General features: G+C 37.3%; 1 protein-coding gene and 1 long non-coding RNA gene across 5 annotated transcripts; both read right to left on the bottom strand.

The window, feature by feature from the left end:
* On the bottom strand, window positions 441-16,595 carry LOC109707913. Of its 4 annotated transcripts, XM_020229454.1 has the most exons (6): window positions 16,536-16,595; window positions 16,305-16,440; window positions 15,265-15,477; window positions 14,063-14,267; window positions 1,050-1,151; window positions 441-817 (listed from the first exon to the last, which is right to left on the bottom strand). In XM_020229454.1, exons 3-6 carry the CDS (start codon window positions 15,310-15,312, stop codon window positions 768-770), a joined length of 405 nt encoding a protein of 134 aa, XP_020085043.1. In that variant the 5' UTR covers window positions 15,313-15,477; window positions 16,305-16,440; window positions 16,536-16,595; the 3' UTR covers window positions 441-767. The 4 variants fall into 4 exon arrangements, 2 of the variants coding, with proteins under 2 accessions (XP_020085043.1, XP_020085042.1); XR_002215582.1 differs by lacking the exon at window positions 14,063-14,267; XR_002215581.1 differs by lacking the exons at window positions 14,063-14,267; window positions 15,265-15,477.
* Window positions 25,514-26,640, bottom strand: LOC109707209. The gene is made up of 5 exons (XR_002215436.1): window positions 26,481-26,640; window positions 26,118-26,391; window positions 25,912-26,008; window positions 25,690-25,820; window positions 25,514-25,598 (listed from the first exon to the last, which is right to left on the bottom strand). It is a non-coding gene; the product is annotated as an uncharacterized LOC109707209 (long non-coding RNA).

The raw sequence follows: 26,983 nt of genomic DNA, 5'->3' as shown, positions 1-26,983 counted from the left end.
TCCCAAGCTAAGATCAAATGCAAAACGATTGGTTACAACCGAGTCCAATGTGGATACACCAGGTATACACATGCACTTAAACCCTTGGGTGTGTTGCATTTACAATTACATGAAACCAAATGGCCCCCTACGAACAGTTGAAACGGCTCACAGGGTTCATTTTACAACTTTTCAAATCTAATTTGAAGACAACTGGAATTATCAATGATCTCCCATGGCACCTTAGGAGACCAGAGACTATTCTTAATCAACTGGTTATCTTTGACATTTGAAGAGTGGGCAACGAAAATAAACCATTAATCCATCCCGCCAATCAGGAAGACATTAGGAAGTTACCTTCGTTAGGAAGTAAAATGGAGTTCCACAAAGCAACACTACCCGAAACAGGAACTTATTAGGTTCCGTGCATCCATTGTAACACAATCTTGAGCTACAGGAAATTTGAACGAGATCAATAACCAATCGTATCATGCAATTTACTCTGGGAGCTTTCACAGTACATTTCCCAAGACTACCGAAAAAACAGAAAAACAAAAACAGAGGCCATCAAACAAATATGTTGATAACCTCAAAACTTCAAATACGATATCTCTAGAAAAGCCGAACTTCGTCTCAGAATTCAAACAAATTAAGCATGCAATGAATAGTATCTTCATGTCTCAAACGACAGAAGAGTGCATGACTAGAACAGCAGCAGAAAATCAGAACAAAATAGAACGAAATGGTTCTCACAGTTTCCGGCCTAAAGTGAACAGGCAGTTTTTGCTCTAAGCGGTTGCAGCAATTCCAGCCTTCTTAGATACTACCGCCTGACTTCCTGAAACATGTAGAAAAGAAATAATTTGTCTCGTGGAATCAAAATTTAAAAGAAAATTGACATTAAACCCGTCACGCAATACTAGAGTCAATTGTGGTGTCATCATATCATAAACAAAATCACATGATAAAAGGAAAACGGTAAGCCATCTGCCTAATTTTCCCTAATGCTAGCCATTAGACAAGAGTAGGAAAAATTTAGAATGCCATATGTGTGGTGAAATAAAAGTTACCTTCTCTGAAGTTGCTCTTGAACCTACTAGGCACGTGACGAAGATATCTCATCCTACCAGTGCCTGTTGTCTTTCTCCTAATTGCCTTCGCACTCCAATTATCTATTATTAACATGAATTAGTCAAAGAAAGAATGAAAAAACACTTTGATGAAAGAATAAGAAAAGAGTGAACCGACTACCACAATAATGATACAATATCAACCAAAACTCAATGAAACAAATCTCCTATATAATGTCCACACCACGTGGGGAAGCACAAGGCCATGTCAGATAAATCAGGTCATATCAACGGTATTTTAATAATTTCAAGAAGAAAATGATGGCAAAGAAGATATCTAACTGTGGATTTAGTGCTATGTGGATAATTGTGATTGTGCAACCTTCCTACCATGGCATGGGCGTTATAGAGATTAATTTCTCCGCCCAGTGAGGTGCTTTATAAGCACATTGATTTACCCAAGAGACTTACTGCTTAAGAACAAATATGCAGTGTTGTATTTAACTTCCATAATAGGAGTCAGAAGAAAACAGAACATGAAAGTGGAAACTAAAGACAATGACCATGGCCAATATTAGACAACGAAATTCAAAAATCTAAGGAACCAAATTACAACGATTCAGCTTAAATAGCGGCCTGAAATCAGATAAAGCTAGAACAACAAATACTATTTCCTAATAAATGGAGCACCGGGGATTTTGTCGTAAAGTGTAATGTAAAATAACCACTAGTAGGCGATGCAGTTTAATTCATATCAAAGCAAAGAATCTTACTTTAATTGTTCCTATGAACGGATTTCTATGACAGATCTTTTTTTTAATTTCACTATTTCTTAAGTCTTAAGAAACACCATCTTAATGGGCTTTTAGATGATTATTTCAACACATTGAACTATCTTGGTAGTCCTTGTCCAAAAGTCATGCCACATTGGTATTGCATCGAACCTTAAATTTCATTTCTCCAATCTCCAATGATTTTGTCTATACAAATCAAGATTCGAAATGCAAAACAAGAACAATTCTGAAAGTAAGATAGTATCAAAGATTTGGCAAAGGTTGAATAGTTTCAGAGTTTTGATAGCTTAGGCCGTCTTCTGCTAGCATGATAGCAGCCAATCATAGGCAAGTGTTAGCTAGTCTCCACAGAAATTAAGTTAAAGCAGAAGCAGAAGCCATAAAATAAAAGCTTTAGGCAGAAAAGCTCAAAGAAACAAATCAATTGTTTCGGATACAAAATTTCAAGACAAAAACATCCTCAATTGATCAATTTTACTAATGGTAAATTCAACATATAGCAGAGTATTTCAAGCATCATTGCATCGATTCTCCATTCTTATAAGGTAAAAATGTATTGAACTTGCCTAAACTGTAGGTCATTTTAATTCTATTATTCAACCTATCAAAATTTCGATTTTAGTATCCATCCTTTCAATTTATTTTGATTTTAGTCATATAATGGCTCTTTCAATACAAAATTTAAGTTATATGTTTACTTTAATAAATTTACAACTACATGAATAGCATAAAGTATACTCATGAAATTTGTAAAATTAAACGATGCATTCAAATTTTGAAGTTAAAAGAGTCATTAACTAACTCAAATAAAATAAATTGAAAGGTTAGGTAGCAAAATCAAAACTTTTAAAATGTTTGGTTGTAACGTATCGAAACTCGGTAGAGAATATTGGACTTTAACAAAATTGACTAAAGCATCCAAGAGAAAAAGTTGGACGAAATCAAATTAACATTCCAACAATGTTGGAAGGGTTAAAAATAAGTTCCAAAAGGATTAGAAAGGTTTTAGCATCGATCGGCGCGAAATAGAATCGAAAAGATGCAAAAAACATAAGTTTGGAGCTTTTGTACCGGTACAACATTGTACCTGTACCGGTACAACAGTGCAGACCGAGAGAAGCTACTCTCGGGTTTGCCTCTGTGCGATCGTGTAACCGGTAACACCCTGTCCTGTACCGGTACAAACTGGGTCTGGCAGCAAGAATAGGTCTGCTGCAAATTAGAGAAAAGGGAGGGTTTTGTTGCAAATGTTACAACATAATAACACCCCAAACACCCCTCCCCTCTCTCTTTCACAGCCAAACACCTCTCCTCTCTCATTTCTCTCTTTCTCTCTCTAGAAATCTCTCCAAGGAGCTAAAGGGAAGGAGAAGAGAAGGCTTTGGAGGAGATTTTGGAGGATTAGGAGGGTTGGGAACTCACCTACAAGGTGGACTTGGGAGAGCTTAGGGCTAAGGTGAGTTCTTTTGCAAGAATGGTTCTAAGGTTTGGATTTATACCCTAAAACCTTAGATTTTGGTCGTCTTGCAAAGCTAGAAACACTCTTGAGGCATGAACTCCATGAAAATCCATGGTAGCTTCATGTGCTCTCATGATGAACTTCTAGGGTTCATGTGGTATGCCCTAGAAATGGTTGGAAAGGCTTAGAAAATGTTCTAAATGAGTTCCTAGAGGTTCAACAAGCTTTCTTTTGCTTGTTCTAGAGATCAAATTCAAAGATTTGACAAATGGCATTGTTAGGGCACCAAAATTGGGGCTTTTGCCCTAGAGTGGTTTAAAGGCAAATTGACCTTGTAGAAACCTAATTAGGGGTATTTTTAACAAAAATATAAACTCGGTTCGGTGATCCAACGAGTGTACGCACACATATTGACAAAAACGTCATTTTTGGTACAGATAGCCGCAGCACGCATAATAGACGCCCAAAAATTCCAAGAATTGAACCGTAGCATCCTTACAACCATCTAAGGTGGGTGGTGCATTCCGAAAACGTTGAATTTTCTTTTATGTCTAAAGTGTCATTTTTGAGCAAAAATGTATATTGAGCATTGTGCATGATAGGATTAATTGAGAGCTTCTATTTGCATGTTGTGAGTACAAATGCATGAGAAATAATTGTAAAAGAGTTGGAACTTGTGTAACTCTATGTATGCATGAGTAATGACAAGAACCTAGAAAAGGCATAGAACAAAATGACATTATGACATATGGATTGTGTGACATTTCCAAATGCAATGAATACTAGAGATGGACTCGTAGTAGAACGACATTAGTGAATGCATTGAATGCTAGAGTTGAACACTTAGAGAACAAGTGTGGCATTAGTAAACAAGTACAAAGAACAAAGTAGTGTATATGACACTAGTGAAAGTTAGAGAATGCAAGTAAAGAGAGATAGTGACATTATGACATAACAACCTTATAGTTAAGGGTCATATGAGCATTGCTTCCTTATAGTTAAGGAATGGATTGAAATTGGAATCCTTATAGTTAAGGAATGGATTGAAATTGGAATCCTTAGAGTTAAGGATTGGATCATACTCGCCTATAAGTCCTTGCTCGGAGGGCGGTAGCTCCCCCTCGGGCGATGAGCTCCGAAGTAGTCATCACTGGGTCGTAGTAGTTTCTTCCCAGAGGACGGTCCCGTCGGGTTGTAGGAGTTTCTCCCCGATAGTAGAGATTTGGATTGGTGAGTTTATTGAGGGCGAAACCTACGGGTTAGCCAAGAGATTGGGCAATGAAATTATGATCTTGCATTCATCATGAGCATTTTATTGAGCATAGCATTGATTATTGTTCAGATATATTAGCTGCATTTGTATAGTTTGGTTACTATCTATATCTTTTTTCTTCTATTATGCCTAATTTAGACCTAGTAGGAAAGTCAGCGAGGTCGGCTGCCGAACCCACTGGGAACTTTGTTGTAGTTCTCACCCCACAATTTCCACAAAGCCGGGACCGAGCGAGCCGGCGTATGATAGCGGTAAGGGTATCGCCCCGTAGACAGTGACTTCCCTAGTCAGTTTTATTTTGCTAGTTGCATTACCCTTTTATACCATCTTTTGTATCTTGATGATTATAGATGTTTAAATGAAAGTATATGAATGATGTAAAAGGATTTATGGTTTAATGTAAAAGCTTGTCTTTTGACGGAATTACATTGTTTATTTTGGGGATATTGTGATGTATAAAAAAAATGATGCAAAGAATGTAAAAGAATTCTATTAAAGTTGAACGCATGTATGTGATTTAAACTTAATCATATTACTTGTATGATGTTTAGTTAGTACTTTCACTTTGGCCATTGCTTGCCCTCGTGCAAGCCATTATTATGCTTCCGCATGTGCAAATTTTGTACTCTATTTGTACTTGTTGTTTAGCCTTGGACGGACAGGGAAGGCTCTGTCCGTTCGGCGTCTGTTCGACGTGCTCGAACCGGCCAAATAGGACCGGGCTCGAGGCGTGACATTGGTAGTCAAATCAAAATAGAAAATAGTTGAGGTAAGTTCCATACATTTTCACTTTCTTATAAATTGATTTCACCGTTCGATGGAAATACTTGAACTTCTTCCCTTTTGATGTTTACTAGTTATAAGAGTTGGATCTATCCCAAAAAAAAAACTACAATCTATGTGTCACGCCCCGAGCCCGGCCTATTTGGTCGGTTCGGATACGTCGAACAGACATCGAACGGACAGCACCTCTCATGTCCGCCAAAGGCTCAACAACAAGTACAAATGGAGTATAAAATTTGCACATGCGGAAGCATTCATAATGTCTTGCACGAGAACAAGCAATAGCCAAAGTGAAAGTATTAACTAATCAACGTACAAGTAACATGATTAACTTTAAATCACATACATGCATACATCTTTAATATAACTCTCTTACATTCTTTGCACCATTTCTTTTATACAACACATAATCGCCAAAATGAACATGGTGTACTTCCTCCAAAAGATAAGCTTTTACATTAAATCATAAATTCTTTTACATCATTCATGTTCATTTAAACATCTATAATCATCAAAATACAAAAGATGATATAAAGGGATAATGCAACTAGCAAAATAAAACTGACTAGGGAAGTCACAATCTACGGCGCGATACCCTTACCGCGATCGTCCACCGGCTCGCTCGGTCCCGGCTCTGTGGAAATAGTGGGGTGAGAACTACAACAAAGTTCTCAGTGGGTTCTGCCGCCGAACTCGCCGACTTTCCCACTAGGTCTAAATCAGGCATAATAGAAGAAAGAATAGATAGTAACTAACTAAACAAATGCAGCTAATATGCCTGAACAAATATAATCAATCATATGCTCAATGAATGCTCATGATGAATGCAAGATCACATTTTCTTTACACAATCTTGTGGCTAACCAGTTGGGCCCTCAGCTTCCTCCCGTAGGGTTCCATAACTCACCAACTCAAATCCCAAATAGCGGGCCCTCAGTTTCCTCCCGTTGGGACCGTCCTCTGGGGATTCCCCTTCCCAGTGATGACAACTCCAGAGCTCATCGCTCAAGGGGGAGCGACCTCCCTCAAGCCAAGACTATCGGCGAGTATGATCAATCCTTAGCTTTAAGGATTCCAATGCTTATGTAACCCCTTAACTTTAAGGTTTCTATGTCACAATGTTACTATTTCTCTTTACTTGCATTCTTTATCTTTCACTAGTGTCATATATAGTAACTTGTTCTTTGTACTCATTCACTAATACCACACTTGTTCTCTAAGTGTTCAACTCTAGCATCTTGTCCCATTAATGTCACTATTGTAACACTAGTATTCAAGACTCTTTAATGCCACTCTCTACATTTATGTCCACATGTCACTTTTGTTTTCTACCTCAACTAGGTTCTTGTCATTGATCATGCATACATAAGGTTTACAAGTTCTTGCTCTTTTATCATTATTTTACATGCATTTATACTCATAACATGCAACTAGAAGCTCTCAATTAACCCTACTATGCACAATGCTCAACATTCACATATGCTCAAAAATAACACTTTAGACATAAAAGGAAATTCAACGTTTTTGGAATGCACCACCCACCTTATATGGTTGCAAGGGTGCTACAGTTCAATTCTTAGAATTTTTGGGCGCCTATTCAGCGTGCTGCGGCTATCTGTACCAAAAATGGTGTTTTGTCAATATCTTAGCGTACACTCGTCGGATTGTCGAACCGAGCGCACCAACGCGTTCGTTATATCCCCAATTAGGTTTCTACAAGGTCAATTTGCCTTTAAACCACTCTAGGACATAAGCCCCAATTTTGATGCCCTAACAATGTCATTTGTTAAATATTTGGGTTTGATCTCTAGAACAAGCAAAAGCAAGCTTGTTGAACTTCTAGAAACTCGTTTAGAACCTTTCCTAAGCCTTTCCAACCATTTCTAGGACATACAAACCAAGCCCTAGAGAGCCACCATGAGAGCACATGAAGAAAACTTATTTTCATGTGTTCTATAGCCTCTAGAAGGTTTCTACTCTTGTAAGAAGCTCAAATCCAAAAATCTAGGGCATAAAATCCAAGCCCTAACCTAGATCTTACAAGAAAACCTCACCTTTGCCCTAAGCTCTCCTAAGTCCACCTTGTAGGAGAGTTCCCAAGCCTCCAAATCCTCCAAAATCTCCTCCAAAGCCTTCTCTTCTCGTCCCTTTAGCTCCTTGGAGAGATTTCTAGAAAGAGAAAGAGAGAAATGAAAGAAGAGAGGTGTTTGCTGCTGTGGACCAGAGGAGAGAAGTGTTGGAGGCTTTTATAAGATGCTACAATTGCATTTAGACCCTCTCAAAACTCATATTTGCAGCAAATCTAATTCTGCTGCGAAGCAGACTTGGTACCGGTACAGGCTCCTTTGTCACCGGTTACACAACCTCGCAGAGACCAACCCGAGAGCAGCTACTCGGGTTTTTACATATGGTACCGGTACCACCTCGATGTTGTATCGGTACCAAACCCCCAGAATTTCAGTTTTGCATCTTTTCGATTCTATTTCGCGCCAATCGATACTAAAACCTTTCTAACTCTTTTAGAACTCATTTTTAATCCTTCCAACATTATTGGAATGTTAATTCGATTTTGTCTAGCTTTTTCTGTCGAACGCTTTAGTCAATTTGGCTAAAGTCCAATATTCTCTTCCGAGGTTTCGGTATATTACATTATGTAAAGCCAACAGTAAATTATAGTATTAGTTTAAGGGCTAGGGAAAAAAAATTAATTGCCACTTTCTCTTTGTTTGTTTTCCTTACCTTTGGTTTTCCACATTCCTCACACAACCTTCTAGCGGAAAGTATGCCCAAAGCAATCCAAAACTACTAAAATAATCAAAGTAACAAGTTTTTTCCTTTTTCTTATCCTTTTGAACTAGCTAGTAGGCTCACACACGCATTGGAGTTCCTTCTTGTAGCAGGACTTGAGTCAACACCTAATTCTTGAGGATTACGATACTTGCCATTTGCCAACTGGACAACCAGTGGTGGCTTGTTCTACACAAGTTTATGTTAAAGATATGCCTTCTTTTTTATTGGTTTGGTCCATGCACCGGGTCTATGGAAAAATAGAAAGGATCTCATTAGGATTTTTTTTTTATTGGTGGATCCTAATTTAAGTTGGAACCTAAGTGGACTAGGATTGGTTTCCATACAAGACTTTATATTCAATGATTACATTGAATTAGAGTAGGATTTAGCTAATGCATACATGTATATATATGCATGTGGACCGCACGGCTTGAATGTGTGGTGGCCAAAAATTAATTAGAGTTTAATTAAAAGGTGGCCGATCTTTTCTTCTTGAGGCGGTACGACAGCAAAAAAAAGAGAGAGGCTAATTAATTAAGTTCTTGAAGCCGTACGGTAGTGCTTCAAGGTGCGCGGCTTTCGCACGCATGCAACGGATTGAAGTCGGCGGCGGAGTGGTGGTTCTCGACCAAATTGCCTTAGCGGTTCGGATTCTTCGAAGCAACGGCATAAAGGATTTTGGTTAGAGTTTTCTATACTTCTCTAATTTGGTCTTCTCGATTTTACGAAAAGTTTTTTCGGTATTTTATTGGAGTTTTCGTTGGAACAAGAGAAATGTGAGATTCACCATAAGACTCTTGGTTTTTATTCAGAGAAGACATAAGGTGTAAGATTGTATTTCGATTGCTTTATATAGTGGAATACATCTCTCTCGCTCTCCCCGTGGACGTAAGCAATTGCCGAACCACGTAAATCTTGGTTTCTTCTTTCTGCATTTGAACCACGTAAATCTTGGTTTTTTCTTTCTGCATTTATTTCTTTTACCGTTCGTTCAATTTTCTCTATTTTTCGTGCATCTTTGTTGGTAGCGCATGACGGACAATTCATCTAGTTCCCAATAAGTGGTGTCAGAGCCTAAGGTTTGCGCTACATCAGAGATGTCGAAGGTCTCGTCTTCTAAGTTTGAGGTGGAAAAATTTGACAGTAAAGGAAACTTTGGTCTTTGGCAGAGAAGAGTGAAAGCCTTTTTGGTTCAACAGAGCCTTCATAAGGCGTTGCTCAGAAAATCGAAAAAGCCAACATCGATGAGCGATGAAGATTGGGAGGAGATTGATCTGCGAGCAGTAAATACAATTATATTGTGTCTAGCAGATGATGTGATGTATAACGTCATGGATGAAGAAACTACAGTCGGCATGTGGAACAAGCTAGAGAAACTGTACATGACAAAAAGCCTCTCGAACGTGCTGTACCTAAAGCAAAAATTATATGGGCTACGCATGAAGGAAGGTACGGCAATAACGGAACACTTGAACACTTTTAATAAGATTATTGCAGATTTGCTCAGCATTAATGTCAAGATTGACGAGGACGATAAGGCGTTGATTTTTCTTACATCACTTCCGTCGTCCTACAATCACTTGGTGACCACCATACTGTACGGGAAGCAAACTCTAAAGATGGAAGATGTTACACGACACTTTTATCTGAAGAGATCAAGTTGCAGGCGAGTACCGAAGAAAGCAATGCAGGTTTGGTCGTAAATGATACAAGTGGAGGAAGGGAACAATCTAGCGACCGTGATGCAGGTAAAGGAAGATCCCGTTCCAAGTCAAAATCGAAAAAAGTGAAGTGTTATTTCTGTAAGAAAGAGGGCCACATGAAAAAGAACTGCGAAAAGAGGAAGGCTTGGCTGCGAAATCAGAATTCCTCTGCAAATACGACGAGCGTAGCCAGTGATTCCAGTCAGGACGTCTTGATGGTTACAACAGATTCTGACTCTTATGGTGACTGGATATTAGATTCTGGTTGTTCTTATCACATGTCTCCAAACAGGTCTTTATTTGATACTTATAAGTCTTGTGAAGGCAATAGTGTTATGATTGATAATTGCACTAGCTGCAAGATTGTCGGTATCAAAACAGTAGAAATAAAGATGTTTCATAGTGTGGTGAGGACGTTAACGGATGTGAGACACATTCCGGATCTCAGGTTGAATCTTATATCACTTGGTACTCTTGACTCTACTGGCTATTCTATTAGCATTTCAGGTGGAGTCGTCAAGTTAAAAAGGGTGCCATGGTCGTCATGAAAGGAGAGAAAAAAGGGAATCTGTATAGGCTGATCGGCGAGTCGGTGATTGGAGGCGTTGCAGTAACATCCTCAGAAGATCATGATGCGATGATACGGAGCTATGGCACATGAGACTAGCCCACATGAGTGAAAGAAGGATGTTGAAACTGCATAAAAGGGGAGTACTTAAAGGTATTAAATCCTGTAAACTCAATTTCTGCAAATATTGTTTATTTGGAAAACAGAAAAGGTTGAGTTTTAGGACCTCCAGTCATAAAAGCAAAAGTATACTTGAGTACATCCATGCGTACGTGTGGGGACCAGCTCCTGTGACTTCGAAAGGTGGTGCGCTATATTTTATTACATTTATCGATGATTTCCCCCGTAAGGTTTGGATATTCTTCATGAAGGAAAACTCTGAAGCATTTATAAAGTTCAGACATTGGAAGAATGAAGTGGAGAAACAAACTGGAAAGCAGGTCAAGGTTCTTCGAACGGACAATGGTGGAGAGTTCACTTCTCGGGAGTTTAAGAAATTTTGCAAGGATGAAGGTATTGTACGTCATTACACGGTTCCAAGTACTGCATAGCAAAATGGGTAGCAGAAAGAATGAACCGGACATTGTTAGAACGTGCCAGATCCATGAGGTTATGTGCAGATTTGCCAAAGGAGTTCTGGGCTGAAGCAGTAGATATGGCGTGCTATATTATTAATCGATCTCCCGCCACAGCAATCGAACTCAAAACACCGGAGGAAGTATGGACAGGTAAACTTGCAGATTATTCCTTCTTACGGGTCTTTGGTTGTTCTGCTTATGTCCATATCCAGGAAAATCAGCGCACAAAATTAGATTCGAAGTCAAAGCCCTTCATATTTCTTGGATACGATATGGATGTTAAAGGATACAAGCTGTGAGACCCTATCGCCAAGAAGAAGGTGATTAGCAGAGACGTAGTTTTTGACAAAAAAGCAATGCCGCGTAAGGATCATCAGGAGACTCAACATGAAGAACAGTCGAAAACTACGCAGATCCAGGTGGAGCGGCAAGAGGGTGTAGATGATCAGGTGGAGCAACCCCACCATCAGGATGATCGCAGTACACAAAGCGATTCGATTGAAAGCACTTCGGAAGAGCCCTACTCTATCGCTAAAGGAAGGGAAAGGAGACAGATTCGTCCACCTTTACGGTACAGGTTGGAGAATGTAGTATCTTATGCCTTATTAATTACATCAGATGATCCCACTTCCTATCAGGAGGCGATGCAGGACAGAGATAGTGGCAGATGGATAACGGCTATCACAAAAGAGATGGAGTCTCTACAGAAGAATCAAATATAGGATCTAATTCAATTACCGGAAGGGAAGAGATCCATAGGTTGCACATGGATCTACAAAAAGAAGCAGGGTGCAGATGGAGAACCAGAAAAATTCAAGGCGCGGTTGGTAGCCAAGGGGTATGCGCAAGTAAAGAGAGTCGATTTCAATGAGATCTTCTCACCGGTGGTGAAGCACACGTCAATCAGGATGCTTCTAGCTATGGTGGTTATGTTTGATTTAGAGCTTCAGCAGCTTGACGTTCGAACCGCATTTCTTCATTGGGATCTAGTAGAAGAAATTTATATGGAACAACCTCAAGGTTTTGTTCAGCCGGGGAAGGAGAATCTAGTGTGCAAACTGAAAAGATATCTCTACAGGTTGAAGCAGGCACCGAGGCAGTGGTAAAAGCGGTTTGACGGGTTTATGATCGAGCATGGTTATAGCAGAAGTTTATATGATAGTTGTGTTCACTATCGGAGGCTTGAAGATGGTTCGTTTATTCTGCTTATGCTATATGTTGATGATATGTTTATAGCAGCTAAGAATCCGGATGAAGTGCAACAATTAAAGAATCAGTTGAGCTGAGAATTTGACATGAAGGACCTAGGAGGTGCTAGGAAAATCCTAGGTATGGAGATCAGATGCGACAGCATACAGAGTAAGTTATGGCTATCATAGAAGACATATATATGAGCTATTATAAAGCAATTTAATATGTCAGAGGCGAAGGCGGTCAAGACTCCATTAGCCCAACACTTCAAACTTTCTGAGGAGATGTGTCCCAAGACGGATGAGGAGGTTACTTCTATGTCAAAGATACCATATGCTAGTGCAGACGGTTACCTGATGTATGCTATGATTTGCACTATGCCTGATCTTTCACATGCAGTTAGTGTTGTCAGTCGGTATATGTCGAATCCAGGAAAACAACACTGGGAGGCCGTGAAGTGAATTTTGCGGTATCTGAAGGGCACATTAGATAAAGATATTGTCTACTCAAAAGATTCTGGTAATGATGAAGTGAAGGGGTTTGTAGATTCCGACTATGCAGGTGATTTGGACAAGCGCAGGTCTATTACAGGTTACGTCTTTCTGCTGGGCGGTGGACCTATCAGTTGGAAGTCTACGTTGCAGCGCACTGTAGCCTTGTCAATTACAGAAGCAGAGTATATGGCGGCAATCGAAACAGCTAAGGAAGCAGTCTGGCTTAGAGGCTTGGTTGGTGAACTCGGGATCATACAGGAAAAAGTGATTATCGGTTGTGATAGTCAGAGTGCTATATGTCTCGCCAGGAATCCAGTTTACCATGGGAGGACAAAGCACATAGAAATCAAGTATCACAAATTACGGAAGCTCACTAATGAGGATGATGGAGAAATTTAGCTTATAAAGGTTTCCACGAAGGATAATGTAGCTGACATCATGACAAAGCCGGTAACAGCGGATAAGTTTAGGCACTGTCTAAACTTGACTAATTTGCTTGACTGCTAGAGACTGGGATGCCTCGGGGAGAGGGGGCGATCAGATGAGAGGGAGTAATGAAGTAAACAAAAAGTCAAGGTGGAGAATGTTAAAGATATGCCTTCTTTTTTGTTGGTTTGGTCCATGCACCGGGTCTATGGAAAAATAAAAAGAATCTCATTAGGATTTTTTTTTTATTGGTGGATCCTAATTTAAGTTGGAAGCTAAGTGGACTAGGATTGGTTTCCATACAAGACTATATTCAATGATTACATTGAATTAGAGTAGGATTTAGCTAATGCATATATATATATATATATACATGTGGACCGTACGGCTTGAATGTGTGTTGGCCAAAAATTAATTATAGTCTAATTAAAAGGTGGCCGGTCTTTTCTTCTTGAGGCCGTACCGCCGTACAACAGCAAGAAAAAGAGAGAGGCTAATTAATTAAGTTCTTGAAGCCGTACGGTAGTGCTTCAAGGTGCGTGGCTTCCACACGCATGCAACGGATTGAAGTTGGCAGCGAAGTGATGCAAACCGAGAGGTTGTCAAAATTGAATTTTCAAGTTTGCTTTTGTTTAAAGGTATTTCTTAAAATAAACTAGGTTCAATTTATCGATTCAGGCGAACTTTACTATAATTAAAGCAAGGAAGCAAAAATCTCAGCAAGACAAAAATTAAAATAGAATTGAAGCAATACTAAGATGATGATAAACCTTCGATATATAAGATAATAACAACTAACTGAAAATACATATAATAGTTCCAAAAGGTAAATTCGGCTTTATCGGATTTAAAGTTTTAGGTTTGGTTGTTTGGCAAATATGGTTGGTAATGGTGGAAGGCTAGATTGAAAGGGAATAATAGAATATCAGGAAATGAGAGATACAAAATGTGTACCGTTCACACGATTGCGGAGGGTCCACGATCGACGAGGAGGGCGGTACACCACGAGTAGAACTTCGACAACGGGGAAGAAGAAGATAAAGTAGTAACTTGGAAGCAAAGGAGAGGTAGAAGTAGAAGCCGATCTTGTCACGAGGAAGAAGTGACAACGATCAAGTCGAGGAAGAAGATCTCGGCGCGAGGAAGAAGCGTCGATGATCTCACCGGAAAGTAGAACACCAAGGATAAAGAGTGAGTAGAATTTTCTATTCATCTAAAATTATATCTTAAGGCTTCAAAAACCATGTATTTATAGTATTGAGAGCCCTCCGATAATAAATTATTGTCTTTTCGTTTTCAACACAACACAGTCATCCAAGAGTCATGCATAGAAAACGAAGGAATTTTGGAAATTTCAAAGGCTTCTTTTTGGGAAATTGTTTTTTTGGGTTAGCCAAATCAACTAAAACTAAATGATTTAAGTCCGAATCAAACACAAACCTACAAAATAAAAGAAAATTGCATTCGAAAATAAAACGAGATTTATTTGCTGCATCACGGAGCGGCGGTTCTCGACCAAATTGCCTGAGCGGTTCGGATTCTTCGAAGCAACGGCATAAAGGATTTTGGTTAGAGTTTTCTATACTTCTCTAATTTGGTCTTCTCGATTTTACGAAAAGCTTTTTCGGTATTTTCTTGGAGTTTTCGTTGGAACAAGAGAAAGGTGGGATTCACCATAAGGCTCTTGGTTTTTATTCGAAGAAGACATAAGGTGTAAGATTGTACTTCTATTGCTTCATATAGTGGAATACATCTCTGTCGCTCTTCCTGTGGACGTAAGCAATTGCCAAACCACGTAAATCTTGGTTTCTTCTTTCTGCATTTATTTCTTTTACCGTTCATTCGATTTTCTCTATTTTTCGTGCATCTTTGTTAGTAGCGCATGACGGACGATTCATCCAGTTCCCAACAGTTTATATTCTATAAGTCCTAGTTGAAAAGAAATTTAAGACTTAGCATATAAAGGTGGTACAACCTAATATGAATGAGAGGTCAAAACTAATTTGATATTTTTGTAACTTAGACCCAAAAGTACAATCAACAACAATACTTTTGAACAAACTAATAGAATCTATAACAAGCAGAGGAAAGAATAACACTTGAGAAGTGAAGTTTAAAAACTCGAATCAGAAAGTTTGAGCAGGCTCGTGGCCTACCTTTTGCTGTGCCTTTCTGAAAGACAAAGTCAAAAGGTATCTGTGCATACCATCAGCTTACTTCAGATTAGTCATATGTGCTCATCAAACAAATGAGTTTTCACAATCTGAATATTTTAGGCAAGTTAACTATCTAGGGTCAAGTTAATTATCCAGTGGCCTTGGACAAGGATTTTAAAATAAGTTGCATTGTCCTGATGTGCCCCATAAAACCTATAAGGAAAACAAATCATGGAGTCAGTCAGACTCAAATAATTAATGCGCGACTGCAAAGGAGCTCAAATGATCCAATAACTTCCAGAAGCATGCTATCAGGTTATCCCTAACATAGAACTAAACAATTTGACTAAGTTCACTACAAAAATAGAACTAAACAATTTAACTAAGTTCATCACTGTAATATCTTGTAAAGAAAGGTATTAATCATTTACATCACAGGGGCTAAGTTGATATCAATCACCACCCTAACACCACAGCATCAGCAAAAGGTTTATAAAGTAAACAGAAGAGATATTACAATTACATAAGCTAAAAAGGATACTTAAAGTGTCTTCCTACAGTGAAATATTTAAAATTTAGAAAAATTCCAGTCCTAAAACATACAACCAGCAGAAAATCAAAATCAAATCATACAACCGGCATCAACTCTCTAGGAATATCCAGTATCTTTTCCCATATAACAGTAATTTTTTGTTTTTTTTTAATCAATCAAACATTTACAGAACTGGTCTACACAAAAAAGAAAAAATCCATCACATCCATCCTCTCACATGGAATCAAATGCTAAGAGATAAGATCCAATAACCTCCCAAGTTACAGACAATATCAAAATAATCAAGTATCTAAAAGCATTTTCCATTAAAAAAAAAAAAACAAAATGAAAAGAGAAAGAGAGAGAGAGAGAGAAATTATCCAATCCACCAGCTTTGCATCCAAGAGATGAGAATACAAGTAACTACATCAGATGCTACCGGATCCAAAGGAATCTATCAAAATGATTAGAATATGATCTAGAGAGAGATAGAGGGAGGGACGCTCACACTTGCGGATACGGGCGGCGGGATAGCCGCAGGAGGCGCAGCGGCTCTTCTGGAGGTGGAAGCTCCTGCGGCCGCACCTCACGCAGAGCGTGTGCGTCTTGTTCCTCCGCTTACCGAAGCTCCCCGTCCCTTTCCCCTGCCCCGACGAAGAAGAAGCGCCATCATTAGCGTTTCCAGAACAGAAGGAGAAACAAAGATCTAGAGTTAGGAGAGGGATCGGTGCGCCATTACCAGTTATCGGCAGCGGTGTTCTCGTTGGGTTACCCCTTCTTCTTCTTCTTCTTCTGAAGACGCCAGCGGTATTTTAAATTTCATAATTTTAAAATAATTATGAAATTTAAAATTTAAAAATATTAATATAAATTTAAAAATATGTATAATTATGAATTTTAAAATATGAATTTTAAAATATAAATTTTAATATATAAAAATATAAATTAAAATTAAATTTTCAAACTTTAAATTTAGAATTTAAAATTTAAAATTTAAATTAAATTTAAATATTGAAATTAAAAATAAAATTAAAATTTGAAGTTTAAATCTAAAATCAGAATCAGATTCAAGAAGCAGCTTTTTTCTGCTTCTGATTTTGGGCCTTCAAAATCAGTTTTATGATTCTAAAAAGCATAATCAGATTTTAAAAATGAGTTGCCAAACGCTCTATTGAGCCGAAAATCACTTTTTAGCCCAAAAGCGCTTTTTAAAAGCTAGGCCAAACACCCCCTATATCTATATCTATAAACTATTATTAATCTCCAAACCTAAATCCACATAACAAGCTAGCCTTAATCGTGGGTTGTGAGACCCATTATTTAATACTTCTCTCTTTTTATTTTCACTTGTAGCAACTCTTCCTTTTTCCATAAAATACTAATTAATGTGTCTATTTTTTCACCTTCAAATCTGAACTTCCAACCCTTTGCCTTCCCGTCTGTTGATCTTCCACTTAATGCATCCAATTCTTTCCCTGCTGCCATATAAATTTGTCATCAATTATACCATCCCATCCACACTTACCTATTCTCTTTCTTTATTTTTTTCCTTTTCTTTTCCTTCTTCTCTGTAAATGATAGTCTCTCTTCCTCACCTTTTTTTCTAGACACCGTGGCATCCGCCGCCGCCTAAAGGGTCGTTGTCGTTGTCAACGTCGCCATCACCGAAGGCAACAATGGTAGAGTCGTCGATCAAGGCAATGGTGGGGTGAGGAGGAGGCATGGAAGTTTTCAATATGAGCTTCGTGCATGTGCCACAGAGTCCTCTTCCACTATTAAGAATAAATGTTTTTTAATGTGTTTTATTATTTGGAATTTAGTTAGGTTCAAAAATGGTGGCATTTTTTTTTTTTTTAATTCTATCACAGTTGAATATAATTTTGTTCACAAAATTGGTAGATATGGGACCTCCTAATACTATTTTGTTAGTATTGATATTATATATAGCACCCCCCTCTATGATGCCTCCCGTGTTCTCGACAAGGACAACACTAATGCCGTCGCCTTCGCCAGCCGCCCTCTTTGCGACACTTTTTGCGCTCTCAGCAAGGACGATACTAACATCATCGTCTTCGCCACCCTATTGCTTATATTTTTTTTAATAATTATTATATGTTGGATCAGATAGTGAAAAAAGGTATGAAATAGAAAGATGAAAAAGGCTTTAAGGCGTGTAGCAATGCCACTTTTCTTAAGGCTTAATCCGTCCCCACCGTTCTAACAATTTGGTGTGCACCGGGTCAACGAACAACCTCCCAGGATACAATGAAGGATAAACCTCAACTACGTTTGCACATACGAAGTTGAGCCTTTGAGCACTCACTCGATTAAGTTGCCAAAATGAATAAGAAAATAGAAATGGAATTATTATGAATGGAGACTTAAACTCTTCAACTGTTTCTTCTTCTATTTCTGCAACCAACGCTGTGGACTTATATAGACCACAAACGGGTGCTTCATGAAGTGACTATTCATGAGCGGGTGTTTCATGAAGTATCCCTTCAATTGTGACATTTTATTTGATCATAACTACCAATTAGTTTTATGAGTCAAGTTCAATGAATGTAAGAATTAATTCCAACGGACATATACTCGAAGAGACACACTATAAAGATGTGTCTTTTCATGTCATATCATTTTACTAAAAGTCACATCCTTTCACTCTAAGAATCACACCCTTTGATTAGAGTTGCATCCACTCACTAAGGGTTGCATCCACTCACTAAGGGTTGCATCCATTCATTAAGGGTTGCATCCATTCACTAAGGATCACATCCATTCACTAAGGATCACATCCATTCACTAAAAATCAATAAACAAAATATATTATTTTAAAAATTTTCTTACAATTCCCCACCAATTTTTAAAATACATAAAAATACATCAAAATGAAAAATAAAACAAAATCAAAAATCAAAAATCGAAATTCTTGACAACTTGACAAAATCATATGCATAGGTGTAGGTGTATTAAAACTTGAACCTACACTTCGTGAAAACACCTCAAAGTTAGTCATAATTGAATGGTAGACAAGCTTTGAACCAACAATTATTTTCGACTAACTAGACATATCTCACACATAGAAATTTATAATCAATTGAGACTTTATTTTATTGCTGACACTTTTATGGCCTTGTGTCTGCATTCTGTTTCATGAATGCTGTTAGAGTCAAGCCCTTAACTCCTAGAAGCGGCCACACTTCACATTCATATAGGTAGACTCTACCAGAAGTGTCCCGTATTTAACACTTCAGTAAATACAGTCTATTAAGAACTTTATTAGCTCAACCTTCCCTTTTCAATATGGATACCAAGCACTTTACTTGGGATGGAAATTTTATATTATAATACTTGCAAACACTCTATATGATGTACTTTGGCTCATTGAACTTAAGACTTGATGATGTTTCAAGTGTTAAGTCGAGTTTCCATCATTGGTGACTTTGTAATATGGGCTTGAGACCCATCCCAATTGATGTCTTGAATATCAATTCTCTTGGAAGTCCCTTAGTCAACGGATCCGCAAGATTTTGGTTTGATCTTACAAAATCAATGGTAATTATGCCATCTGATATCAGTTGTTTTACATAGCTATGTCTTAATCCAATACTAGGTACGGGACCCGCGCGATGCGGCGGGAAGACAATAAAATAGTATAATACAATAGTAAATTATTATAGCTATTAATATTACTTTAAATTAAAATTTTAATTTTGAATGCAAATTCAAATATCAAAATCAAACCAAAAAAAAAATTGAAATCAAACTTCACAAAATTTACGTTCGAAATGAGAATTTAAATTTATTTTAAAATTCAATTTAAAATTTGAATGCAAATTAATATTAGATACCATTCCCTAATGGTTGTAATCAAATGTTAAATGCCAGATTAGGAGAACAAAGAGTTAACATTTTAGCAAAAACGTCTCCTGTGTGCGTAGGGGTTTTCTACCAAGTAAGGCATGCTCTAGATATGATATTCTATAGTTCCACTCTCAAATAATACCAGTCCCTAATGGTTGTAATTAAATGTTAAATGCCAGATTAGGAAAACAAAGAGTTAACAATTTAGCAAAAACATCTCCTGTGTGCGTAGGGGCCTTCTACCAATCAAGACATGCTCTAGATATGACATTCTATAGCTCCACTCTCAAATACATGAGAAAAAAGTAAGGCTCTACATTATGTCCCACCACGAATCTACCTAAACACTTCTATATACCATCTGAAGTACCCTTGATCTGATAAATGTTATAGTAAAAATGAAATCAATTAATCAGGTGTAGCTTTGTACTCTATGAGGCAATAAGTGACACAATTTAAGCAAAATTAAACTGGGAAATCGTGGAAACATAAGTAAAGGGCAATCATCAATCAATATAAGAACCCAAAGATGAATTCCTGTCAATGGAGTAAATCACTAAGATAGTAGGCAGTGTGTATTAAGTATTCATAAAAAATGGAGTAAAGCAGTCGTCAATCCACAAAAGCATTAATAATCTTCAATTCTGACCTATCTTAATCTAGTATTGCTTTACAGCAGATAAGCAAAATTCAGAAATGAGAAGCTCTTAGACAGGACACTTAGGAAAAAAAAATCGAAAACTGAGAAGAAACGCAGGCCAAAAAAAATTCCCAAGTTTAGAACTAATCGGAACTAAACTTAGAGCCTCACGAATCCAACAAAGACAAAAGCTTTCACATTACATGCAGCATAACTTTTGGAAGGACCTGACAATGAATATAACGAAGGGCAATAAAATATCCAAACTTCATTTTCAAACACTGCTGAATGGTAATATCAATAGTACGGAGGAGAATAATGTGATAACAAAATCAAAAAGGGTAAAAAGTGAATAAAACACCGGTTAATCTTCCAGACCGAAAAAACAAACATTAAAAAGCAAGCACATAATTAAGTAGTAAACTAGAAGAACACATAACAAAGTTTGTCCAGCTTTCTATAACCCAGTTTGTTTTTGTTGCTTACATAATCCAAAAAGTCCGTATTCTTTTCCATCATAGTCTATTCTTAGCAGCAAAGAGTTATGTCGCAGGAGCATTAGGAACCAATTAGTGGCTGCATTAGATAACCACGTAGCTATATTAACCAGATGTACCTGTACATGCTGCAGGAACGTTCCTAAAGACCAAAACCAAAAAACTATGCAACTGCAGGCAATTATCCGAGGGACAAACCCAAAACCTATGATGACTGCCAAAGAGAAGTAACGACGCCGAGTCTTCATAAGAATTCGCTATATATATATATATACATGTATATATATGTATATATATATATGTATATATATATACATATATATATACATATATATATATATTATAGTAACCAGATACACCTGCACATGCTGCAGCAATTCTCGTAAAAACCAAAACCAAAAAACTATGCAATTGCAGGCAATTTTTGCAAGGACAAACCAAAAACCTGTGATGACTATAAAAGAGAAGTAACGACGGCGAGTTTTCATAAGAAATCCCTATATATATATATATATATATATATAGTAACGTAATCAGCATGAAGAACCTCATCTTTATTCATCCTCCGACTCAGAATGCTCAACACAATTGTGATAACAAAAAAAGTATTCATATTATTTTTTATTGGAGGAAAAAAAGAACTTGTAAAATGATAGAATTAGTACATGGTAAAGTTCAAAATATTGTTACCTAAAAGTTCTTTTTTGCTTCCTTGAATTAAATATTGCTGCACTTGATTGCGAACTGCTGAGAAAAAATAAAATACATTAACATATGAAACCGGCAGAAAAGCAGGTTAATAACTAATACTATTATTCTTACGTTGACTGTAGTAACTGGGTTGGAGATATTTCTTCGATGGCGTCATCGTTTTCTTTAACAGCAATTGAACTTTCAACAACATCTTCTTCAATCTCTTGAACACTATCTGCGTGTTCTTTTTTTTTCCTTTGACTTCTAAGTCAGTAGAAAATATTTTGGTGACACGGAATGATGTGAGATTCATACTTGACCGACGATTATCCGGCAATATTTGAAAAATATAAAAGTGACCAATAATATTTTTCACAATAGGTGGTAGCATAAATCTGTCTGAATTGGTTGCAATTGCTAATTGCTGGGCAGGCATATGTCTCAAATCCTGTGCTACCTTGCCAAAAATTATAAAATCTGCAGATTCGGTTTCATCTTTAACAACAGTATTCGGTTTGTACCTAATGTATTAGTGATACAATAGTCAAATGCGACAAACAAAATAGGCTTGCTTAAACAACAGTATGGAAAGTTTTTAATCCTAAATTTGTACCATGGTATACGTGCGCGTTCGTTTTTCCCACATTGACCGCACCAAAAATTCTCGTCGTAATTCTTTACTGCTCCTTTACAATCGTAACATGCCTTGTACAACCAACCATATGTTGTATCAACAGTTAATATGTAGTGTACCGAATTTGTAATAGAGAAATAAGAGTAAATAAAAATATATAAAATTGTGCAAATGAGAGGGGCTAAGGTGTAATGGTGCAAGTAAAAGAGTTTACTTGGAGGGCAAGTCTCCCTATGTTATGAGAGGGACTAAAGTGTAATTGTGCAAATCAAGGGTTTACTTGGAGGGCAAGTTTCCTATGAGTGTGAGTGAATCCTTGACCTTTTACCCAAACCGTAGGAGAGAGAGAGGGTGGGTTTTCTCTCTTTTTCTCTTTGACTTTATGACCTCTCTTTCTCTTTGGTTCTCTTTACCAAAGAGAGGATTAGAGAAGAAAGAAAAATTAGAATTTGCTTGGTGGTGAAGCAAGCTTGGTAGAGAAGAAGGCTTGGAATTGAGCTACTTTCTTCATCTTCTTCACTTGGATTAGAGAAGAAAGCTTGTTTAAGGTAAGTTTCATGGGCTCTAATGGCATATAGCTAGAGATGGGTTTAAATCTCTTAGAATCTAGCTTGATGGAAATCCTAGTTAATGTTAGGTTGCTATTTGCTTGAATCATGAATTTATATAGTGTATTATTGCAATAGTGACCTCTAGGATTTTGAAAGAGAGCTCTTGATCATGAGAGGTTTTAATCTCAATTGATCATATGTTTCCGCAATTGAAGGTAAAACCGACGCAGAGGATCATTCGGATTGAGATTCCATTGAGCCGGTGGTGGTCAAGGTGAAGAAAATTCTATTTTTTGCTTCATTTGTCGCAGTTGGAAGAAAACAACGGCTGTAAATTGCGCTGCTAGGCTATTCACTTCGTGTCGACATCACGAGGTGGGGGGTGCTATCCGAAATAGCCGAGTTTCATTCTATGTCTAAGTTCTACTTTTATTGATCATATATCATCATGCATAGAATAGTGAGAATCCTATGAGTTGTGGTAATTTCATGCTTAGTGTGAGGGATAATAATCCATGATTGCATGATACTTGTAGGAATATTTATTTGCATGATGTTGAGATAGATGTGGACATGTATGTTGCATGAGAACTTTTATATGATGCCAATATAAATATTTGTACATGTTGTATGAATTGCTAGTGGACATATGCATGTGAATATGATGTAAGAATAGACTAGATTCATGAAGAACTAGTATGTAAACCAATGACCTTGTGAGAATTGGAAACTAATGCATATGTGGCCGACCTGAGCAAAGCATGCCTTGTGAGGATAGGGATATGGTACTCCCGTGGCCCTCGAATGAGAGGACTTGATCATACTCGCATTGTCTGTTATAGCTTGTGGATGGTCGCTCCTCCCAAGCAGTGAGCTCCGGAGTTGAATCACATTGAGATTGGAACGGGGGAGAGAGTCACTACGGTGCGCCCTCGGCAGACGGTCACGGTCGCGTGACAGTATGTGTGGCGAGTGATTCGACCTTCGGGCGAATCGTTTGGATTTGACATAGGCATGATCATGGCATTTCGTATATAGTTTGCATACATGACAGAACTTAAACATATACTTGTTGACATGATTGCATCATTGGTAAAGGCATAGCTACACATTTGAGCATGATATAGATGTGGATGAGCAAGGTAGGCTTATTGTTATATCTATTATTCCTTTGACATGTTGACCTCTTTATTGTTTCTATGCCTTTCTTGGACCTAGTGGGAAAATCGGCGGGGTCGGCGGCCGAACCCACTGGGAACTATGGATAATAGTTCTCACACCCTGTTTTGCAGAGCCTAGTTCGAGCGCGTGTGTCGAGGATCGCGGCAAGGGCGTCGCGCAGTAGATAGAGTGGATCACCGGCATTAGCTCACTACCCTCGAGTATAAAAAGAAAAGAATGATATGTAAAACCCTTTTGTGAAGAAATGTAATGTATTTGAGGGATGGCGTTTTGGTTGTATGTATGAGAAGTCAAGTGAAATATGTAATGTTTCTTGTGTGTGAACAAGTGATGTAATGGATAGTTTAAATTCTCTTGTATCTGTGATTGCCTCTCTCAATGTTGAATGCTAACATCTCTTGTTGGATATGTATGCATAGACTTTGTTACGCTTCGGGCGGGCAGGGGAAACTCTGTCCGTCCGGCGGGTCTGTTTTGGGCCCGAACTGTCCAAATTGACGGTGTCGGGTCGTGACATAATAATTTGGCTTTGCAAGTATATTTAGCACCCTAACATTTTAGAACAATACAGAAAGAATTAATTTCATAGTAACGTGTATATCTCAAAAGTAAATAGCAAGAAAAGTCAAGTAAGCGACATAAGAAAACATAGCAGCAATTTAATAATTGATAACAGTAGCACTACATATTTCTTTGCTCTTCAGTTAGGTTTGGACAAATTAATTCAGTATAAAACATAATAAAGAAAGACATAATTGATAATAGTATGAAACTATTTTCCTTTATTTGCTTCGGGTAGGTTTGGACTAATTAATTTAGAAATAGTTTTGCGATGGTTCGTCATTTGTTCAAGCGGCAAAAGAAGTGGGTTATCATTAGATTCAATACCCTGAATCCGTACAATTGAGGTTTGCTTTCTAGAGGCATGCATAACAGTATCACTCCATTTTTTCTTGCTCTTTAGGTAGGTTTGGCCAACTTAATTTAGCATAAAACATAATATAGAAGCATTTATGTATCAAAAGTAGAATGCAAGAAAAATCAAGTAAGCGACATAATAAAATATAGCAATAATTAAATAAGTGATAACAGTATCAAACTGATTTCCTTATTTGGTCTTCAGGTAGGTTTGGACTAATTAATTCGGCAATTGTTTTACGATACCTCGTCATTTGTTAAAGCGGCGAAAGAAGTGGTTTATCATCTGATTCAATACGCTGAATCGGTACAATCAATGTTTGCTTTCTAGAGGCAAACATAACAGTATCACTCCATTTTTTCTTGCTCTTCAAGTGGATTTGGACAAATTAAGTCAACATAAAACATAATATAGAAATATTTATAAATCAAAAGTAGACAGCAAGAAAACTCAAGTAAGTGACATAATAAAACATAGCAGCAATTTAATAATTGATAACAGTACCAAACTATTTTCCCTTGTTCTTCACGTAGGTTTGGACTAATTAATTCAGCAATAGTTTTACGATGCTGCGTCATTTGTTCGAGCGGCGAAAGAAGTGGTTTATCATCAGATTCAATACGCTGAATTGGTACAACCGATGTTTGCTTTCTAGAGACAAACATATTGTTAGTATGGTACCTCAAATATTAGTATGACAAATAAAGAAAAAATAATATACTATTTATTACCTGCGCAGATTGCTCTCGAATTGTACAACTTCTGGTATTTCTAAATTAAGGTAAAGTCTTGATGCTGGGCAAGTTGATAGGTAAACATTATCTAATATACAAATAAAAAGTATTAGAAAAATAACCAATATTAAAATATCATCCAATATAAGTTAGAAAATATAAATATTCATTTAGTATACCTCGATATGTGCGTACAGTCATACTTGCCAAAACAATCGCAACTGGTCCATTAACTTCTTTTTGCTTGAGAAGATCGTCGTCAAAATAGAGAGCAAACTTGTCCCATAACGTTACCGACATAACCTGATCACTACAAAGTATTCATAAAAACATGATCAGAAAATTATTGTTTGGAAAAAAAACTAAGCTATAAAAGAATTGAATTAAAAATTAGAACTTACTCTATATCTCGGATTTCTAATTTCCTAATTGCAGTTAGTTCTTGCGCAACATATGTATGCGAAAGAGGAGCAATAGATGTAACACTACTGAGAACATCTGAGGAATGAAACAATACATAATTATGGTTATATTGGTTAAATATAATGCAATAAATATAAGCTTAATAGTAAAACTAATTATAAATAATAAAGTAAATTATTAATACCTATCAGGCAACCATCATTTTATTTTTTGGTTTTCACGTGACCAAAGTCGATGAAGTAAAAACTGTGAAGCGGAATAGAACTGACAGCGTCGTTTGTTTTGAGTACACGCGTCCATTTACTTATTTGCACCATATATTTCCGATCAACGACTTTATAATTATTTCTGCTCGGCACAACATTGAAGTTTTCAAAGATGTACACAGTACCTTCGGAAAGCACCGACCTAAAGTGTTCTGCATCGTATTTCCGAACAGTAGCCTGCATCGCATATTCCTACAAAAAGTAATATATGTTTATAGTAAGATTGCAAAAAAGCAAATGGCATCACCGGTAAATTTTGCTCATATAAAATTTATCACAACCTCATCATCTATGAGCAAACAGTCTAAGCTTAAAATATTATTCTTATTCAGCGGCGTCGTTGATTCCCATATTCTACTAACTCTGACCCTAATCTTACAGTGCTGCTGCGTCAAACTGAGTTGTTTTAGAAGGACAAATTTCATGCCGCAATAATTTTCTGCAATGAAAATACAATAAAATAAGAAAGTCGAATTATAGCTCTGAAAAATAAGAAAAGTGATAAAACAGAAAAAATAGTGATATACGTTAATTTTTGTATAGCGCGATATTCTAATAGAATAACAAACAGCGTCTTTATAAATGCAAATCATCAAAAATTTCTGAGAAAACAATATTTCTTGTATATCCTTCGAGTTTATCATCTTCACTATCAATTAAAATACACAGGCCCTGCCGTGAGGTAACTCGAGAAACCCCAACATAAAGCTGGCCATGTGAGAATACCGGCTTTGGTAGATAAATGCCAACTCGTTCTAGAGTCTGTCCTTTACTTTTATTGATC

Source organism: Ananas comosus, linkage group 3 (assembly GCF_001540865.1).
Source record: "Ananas comosus cultivar F153 linkage group 3, ASM154086v1, whole genome shotgun sequence".
Taxonomy (NCBI): Eukaryota; Viridiplantae; Streptophyta; class Magnoliopsida; order Poales; family Bromeliaceae; genus Ananas; species Ananas comosus.
Note: the sequence above shows the minus strand (reverse complement) of the source record. Positions and strands in the feature narration are given on the sequence as shown.

Excerpts from the sequence above, each read along its gene's own strand:
- LOC109707913 (XM_020229453.1), bottom strand. The coding sequence starts at position 14,321 with ATGAATAGAAAATTCTACTCACTCTTTATCCTTGGTGTTCTACTTTCC. Across the intron at positions 1,152-14,062 it reads CCTCCGCAATCGTGTGAACG|ATAATTGGAGTGCGAAGGCA; the intron begins GTACACATTTTG and ends TGTTAATAATAG. Across the intron at positions 818-1,049 it reads CAAGAGCAACTTCAGAGAAG|GAAGTCAGGCGGTAGTATCT; the intron begins GTAACTTTTATT and ends TACATGTTTCAG.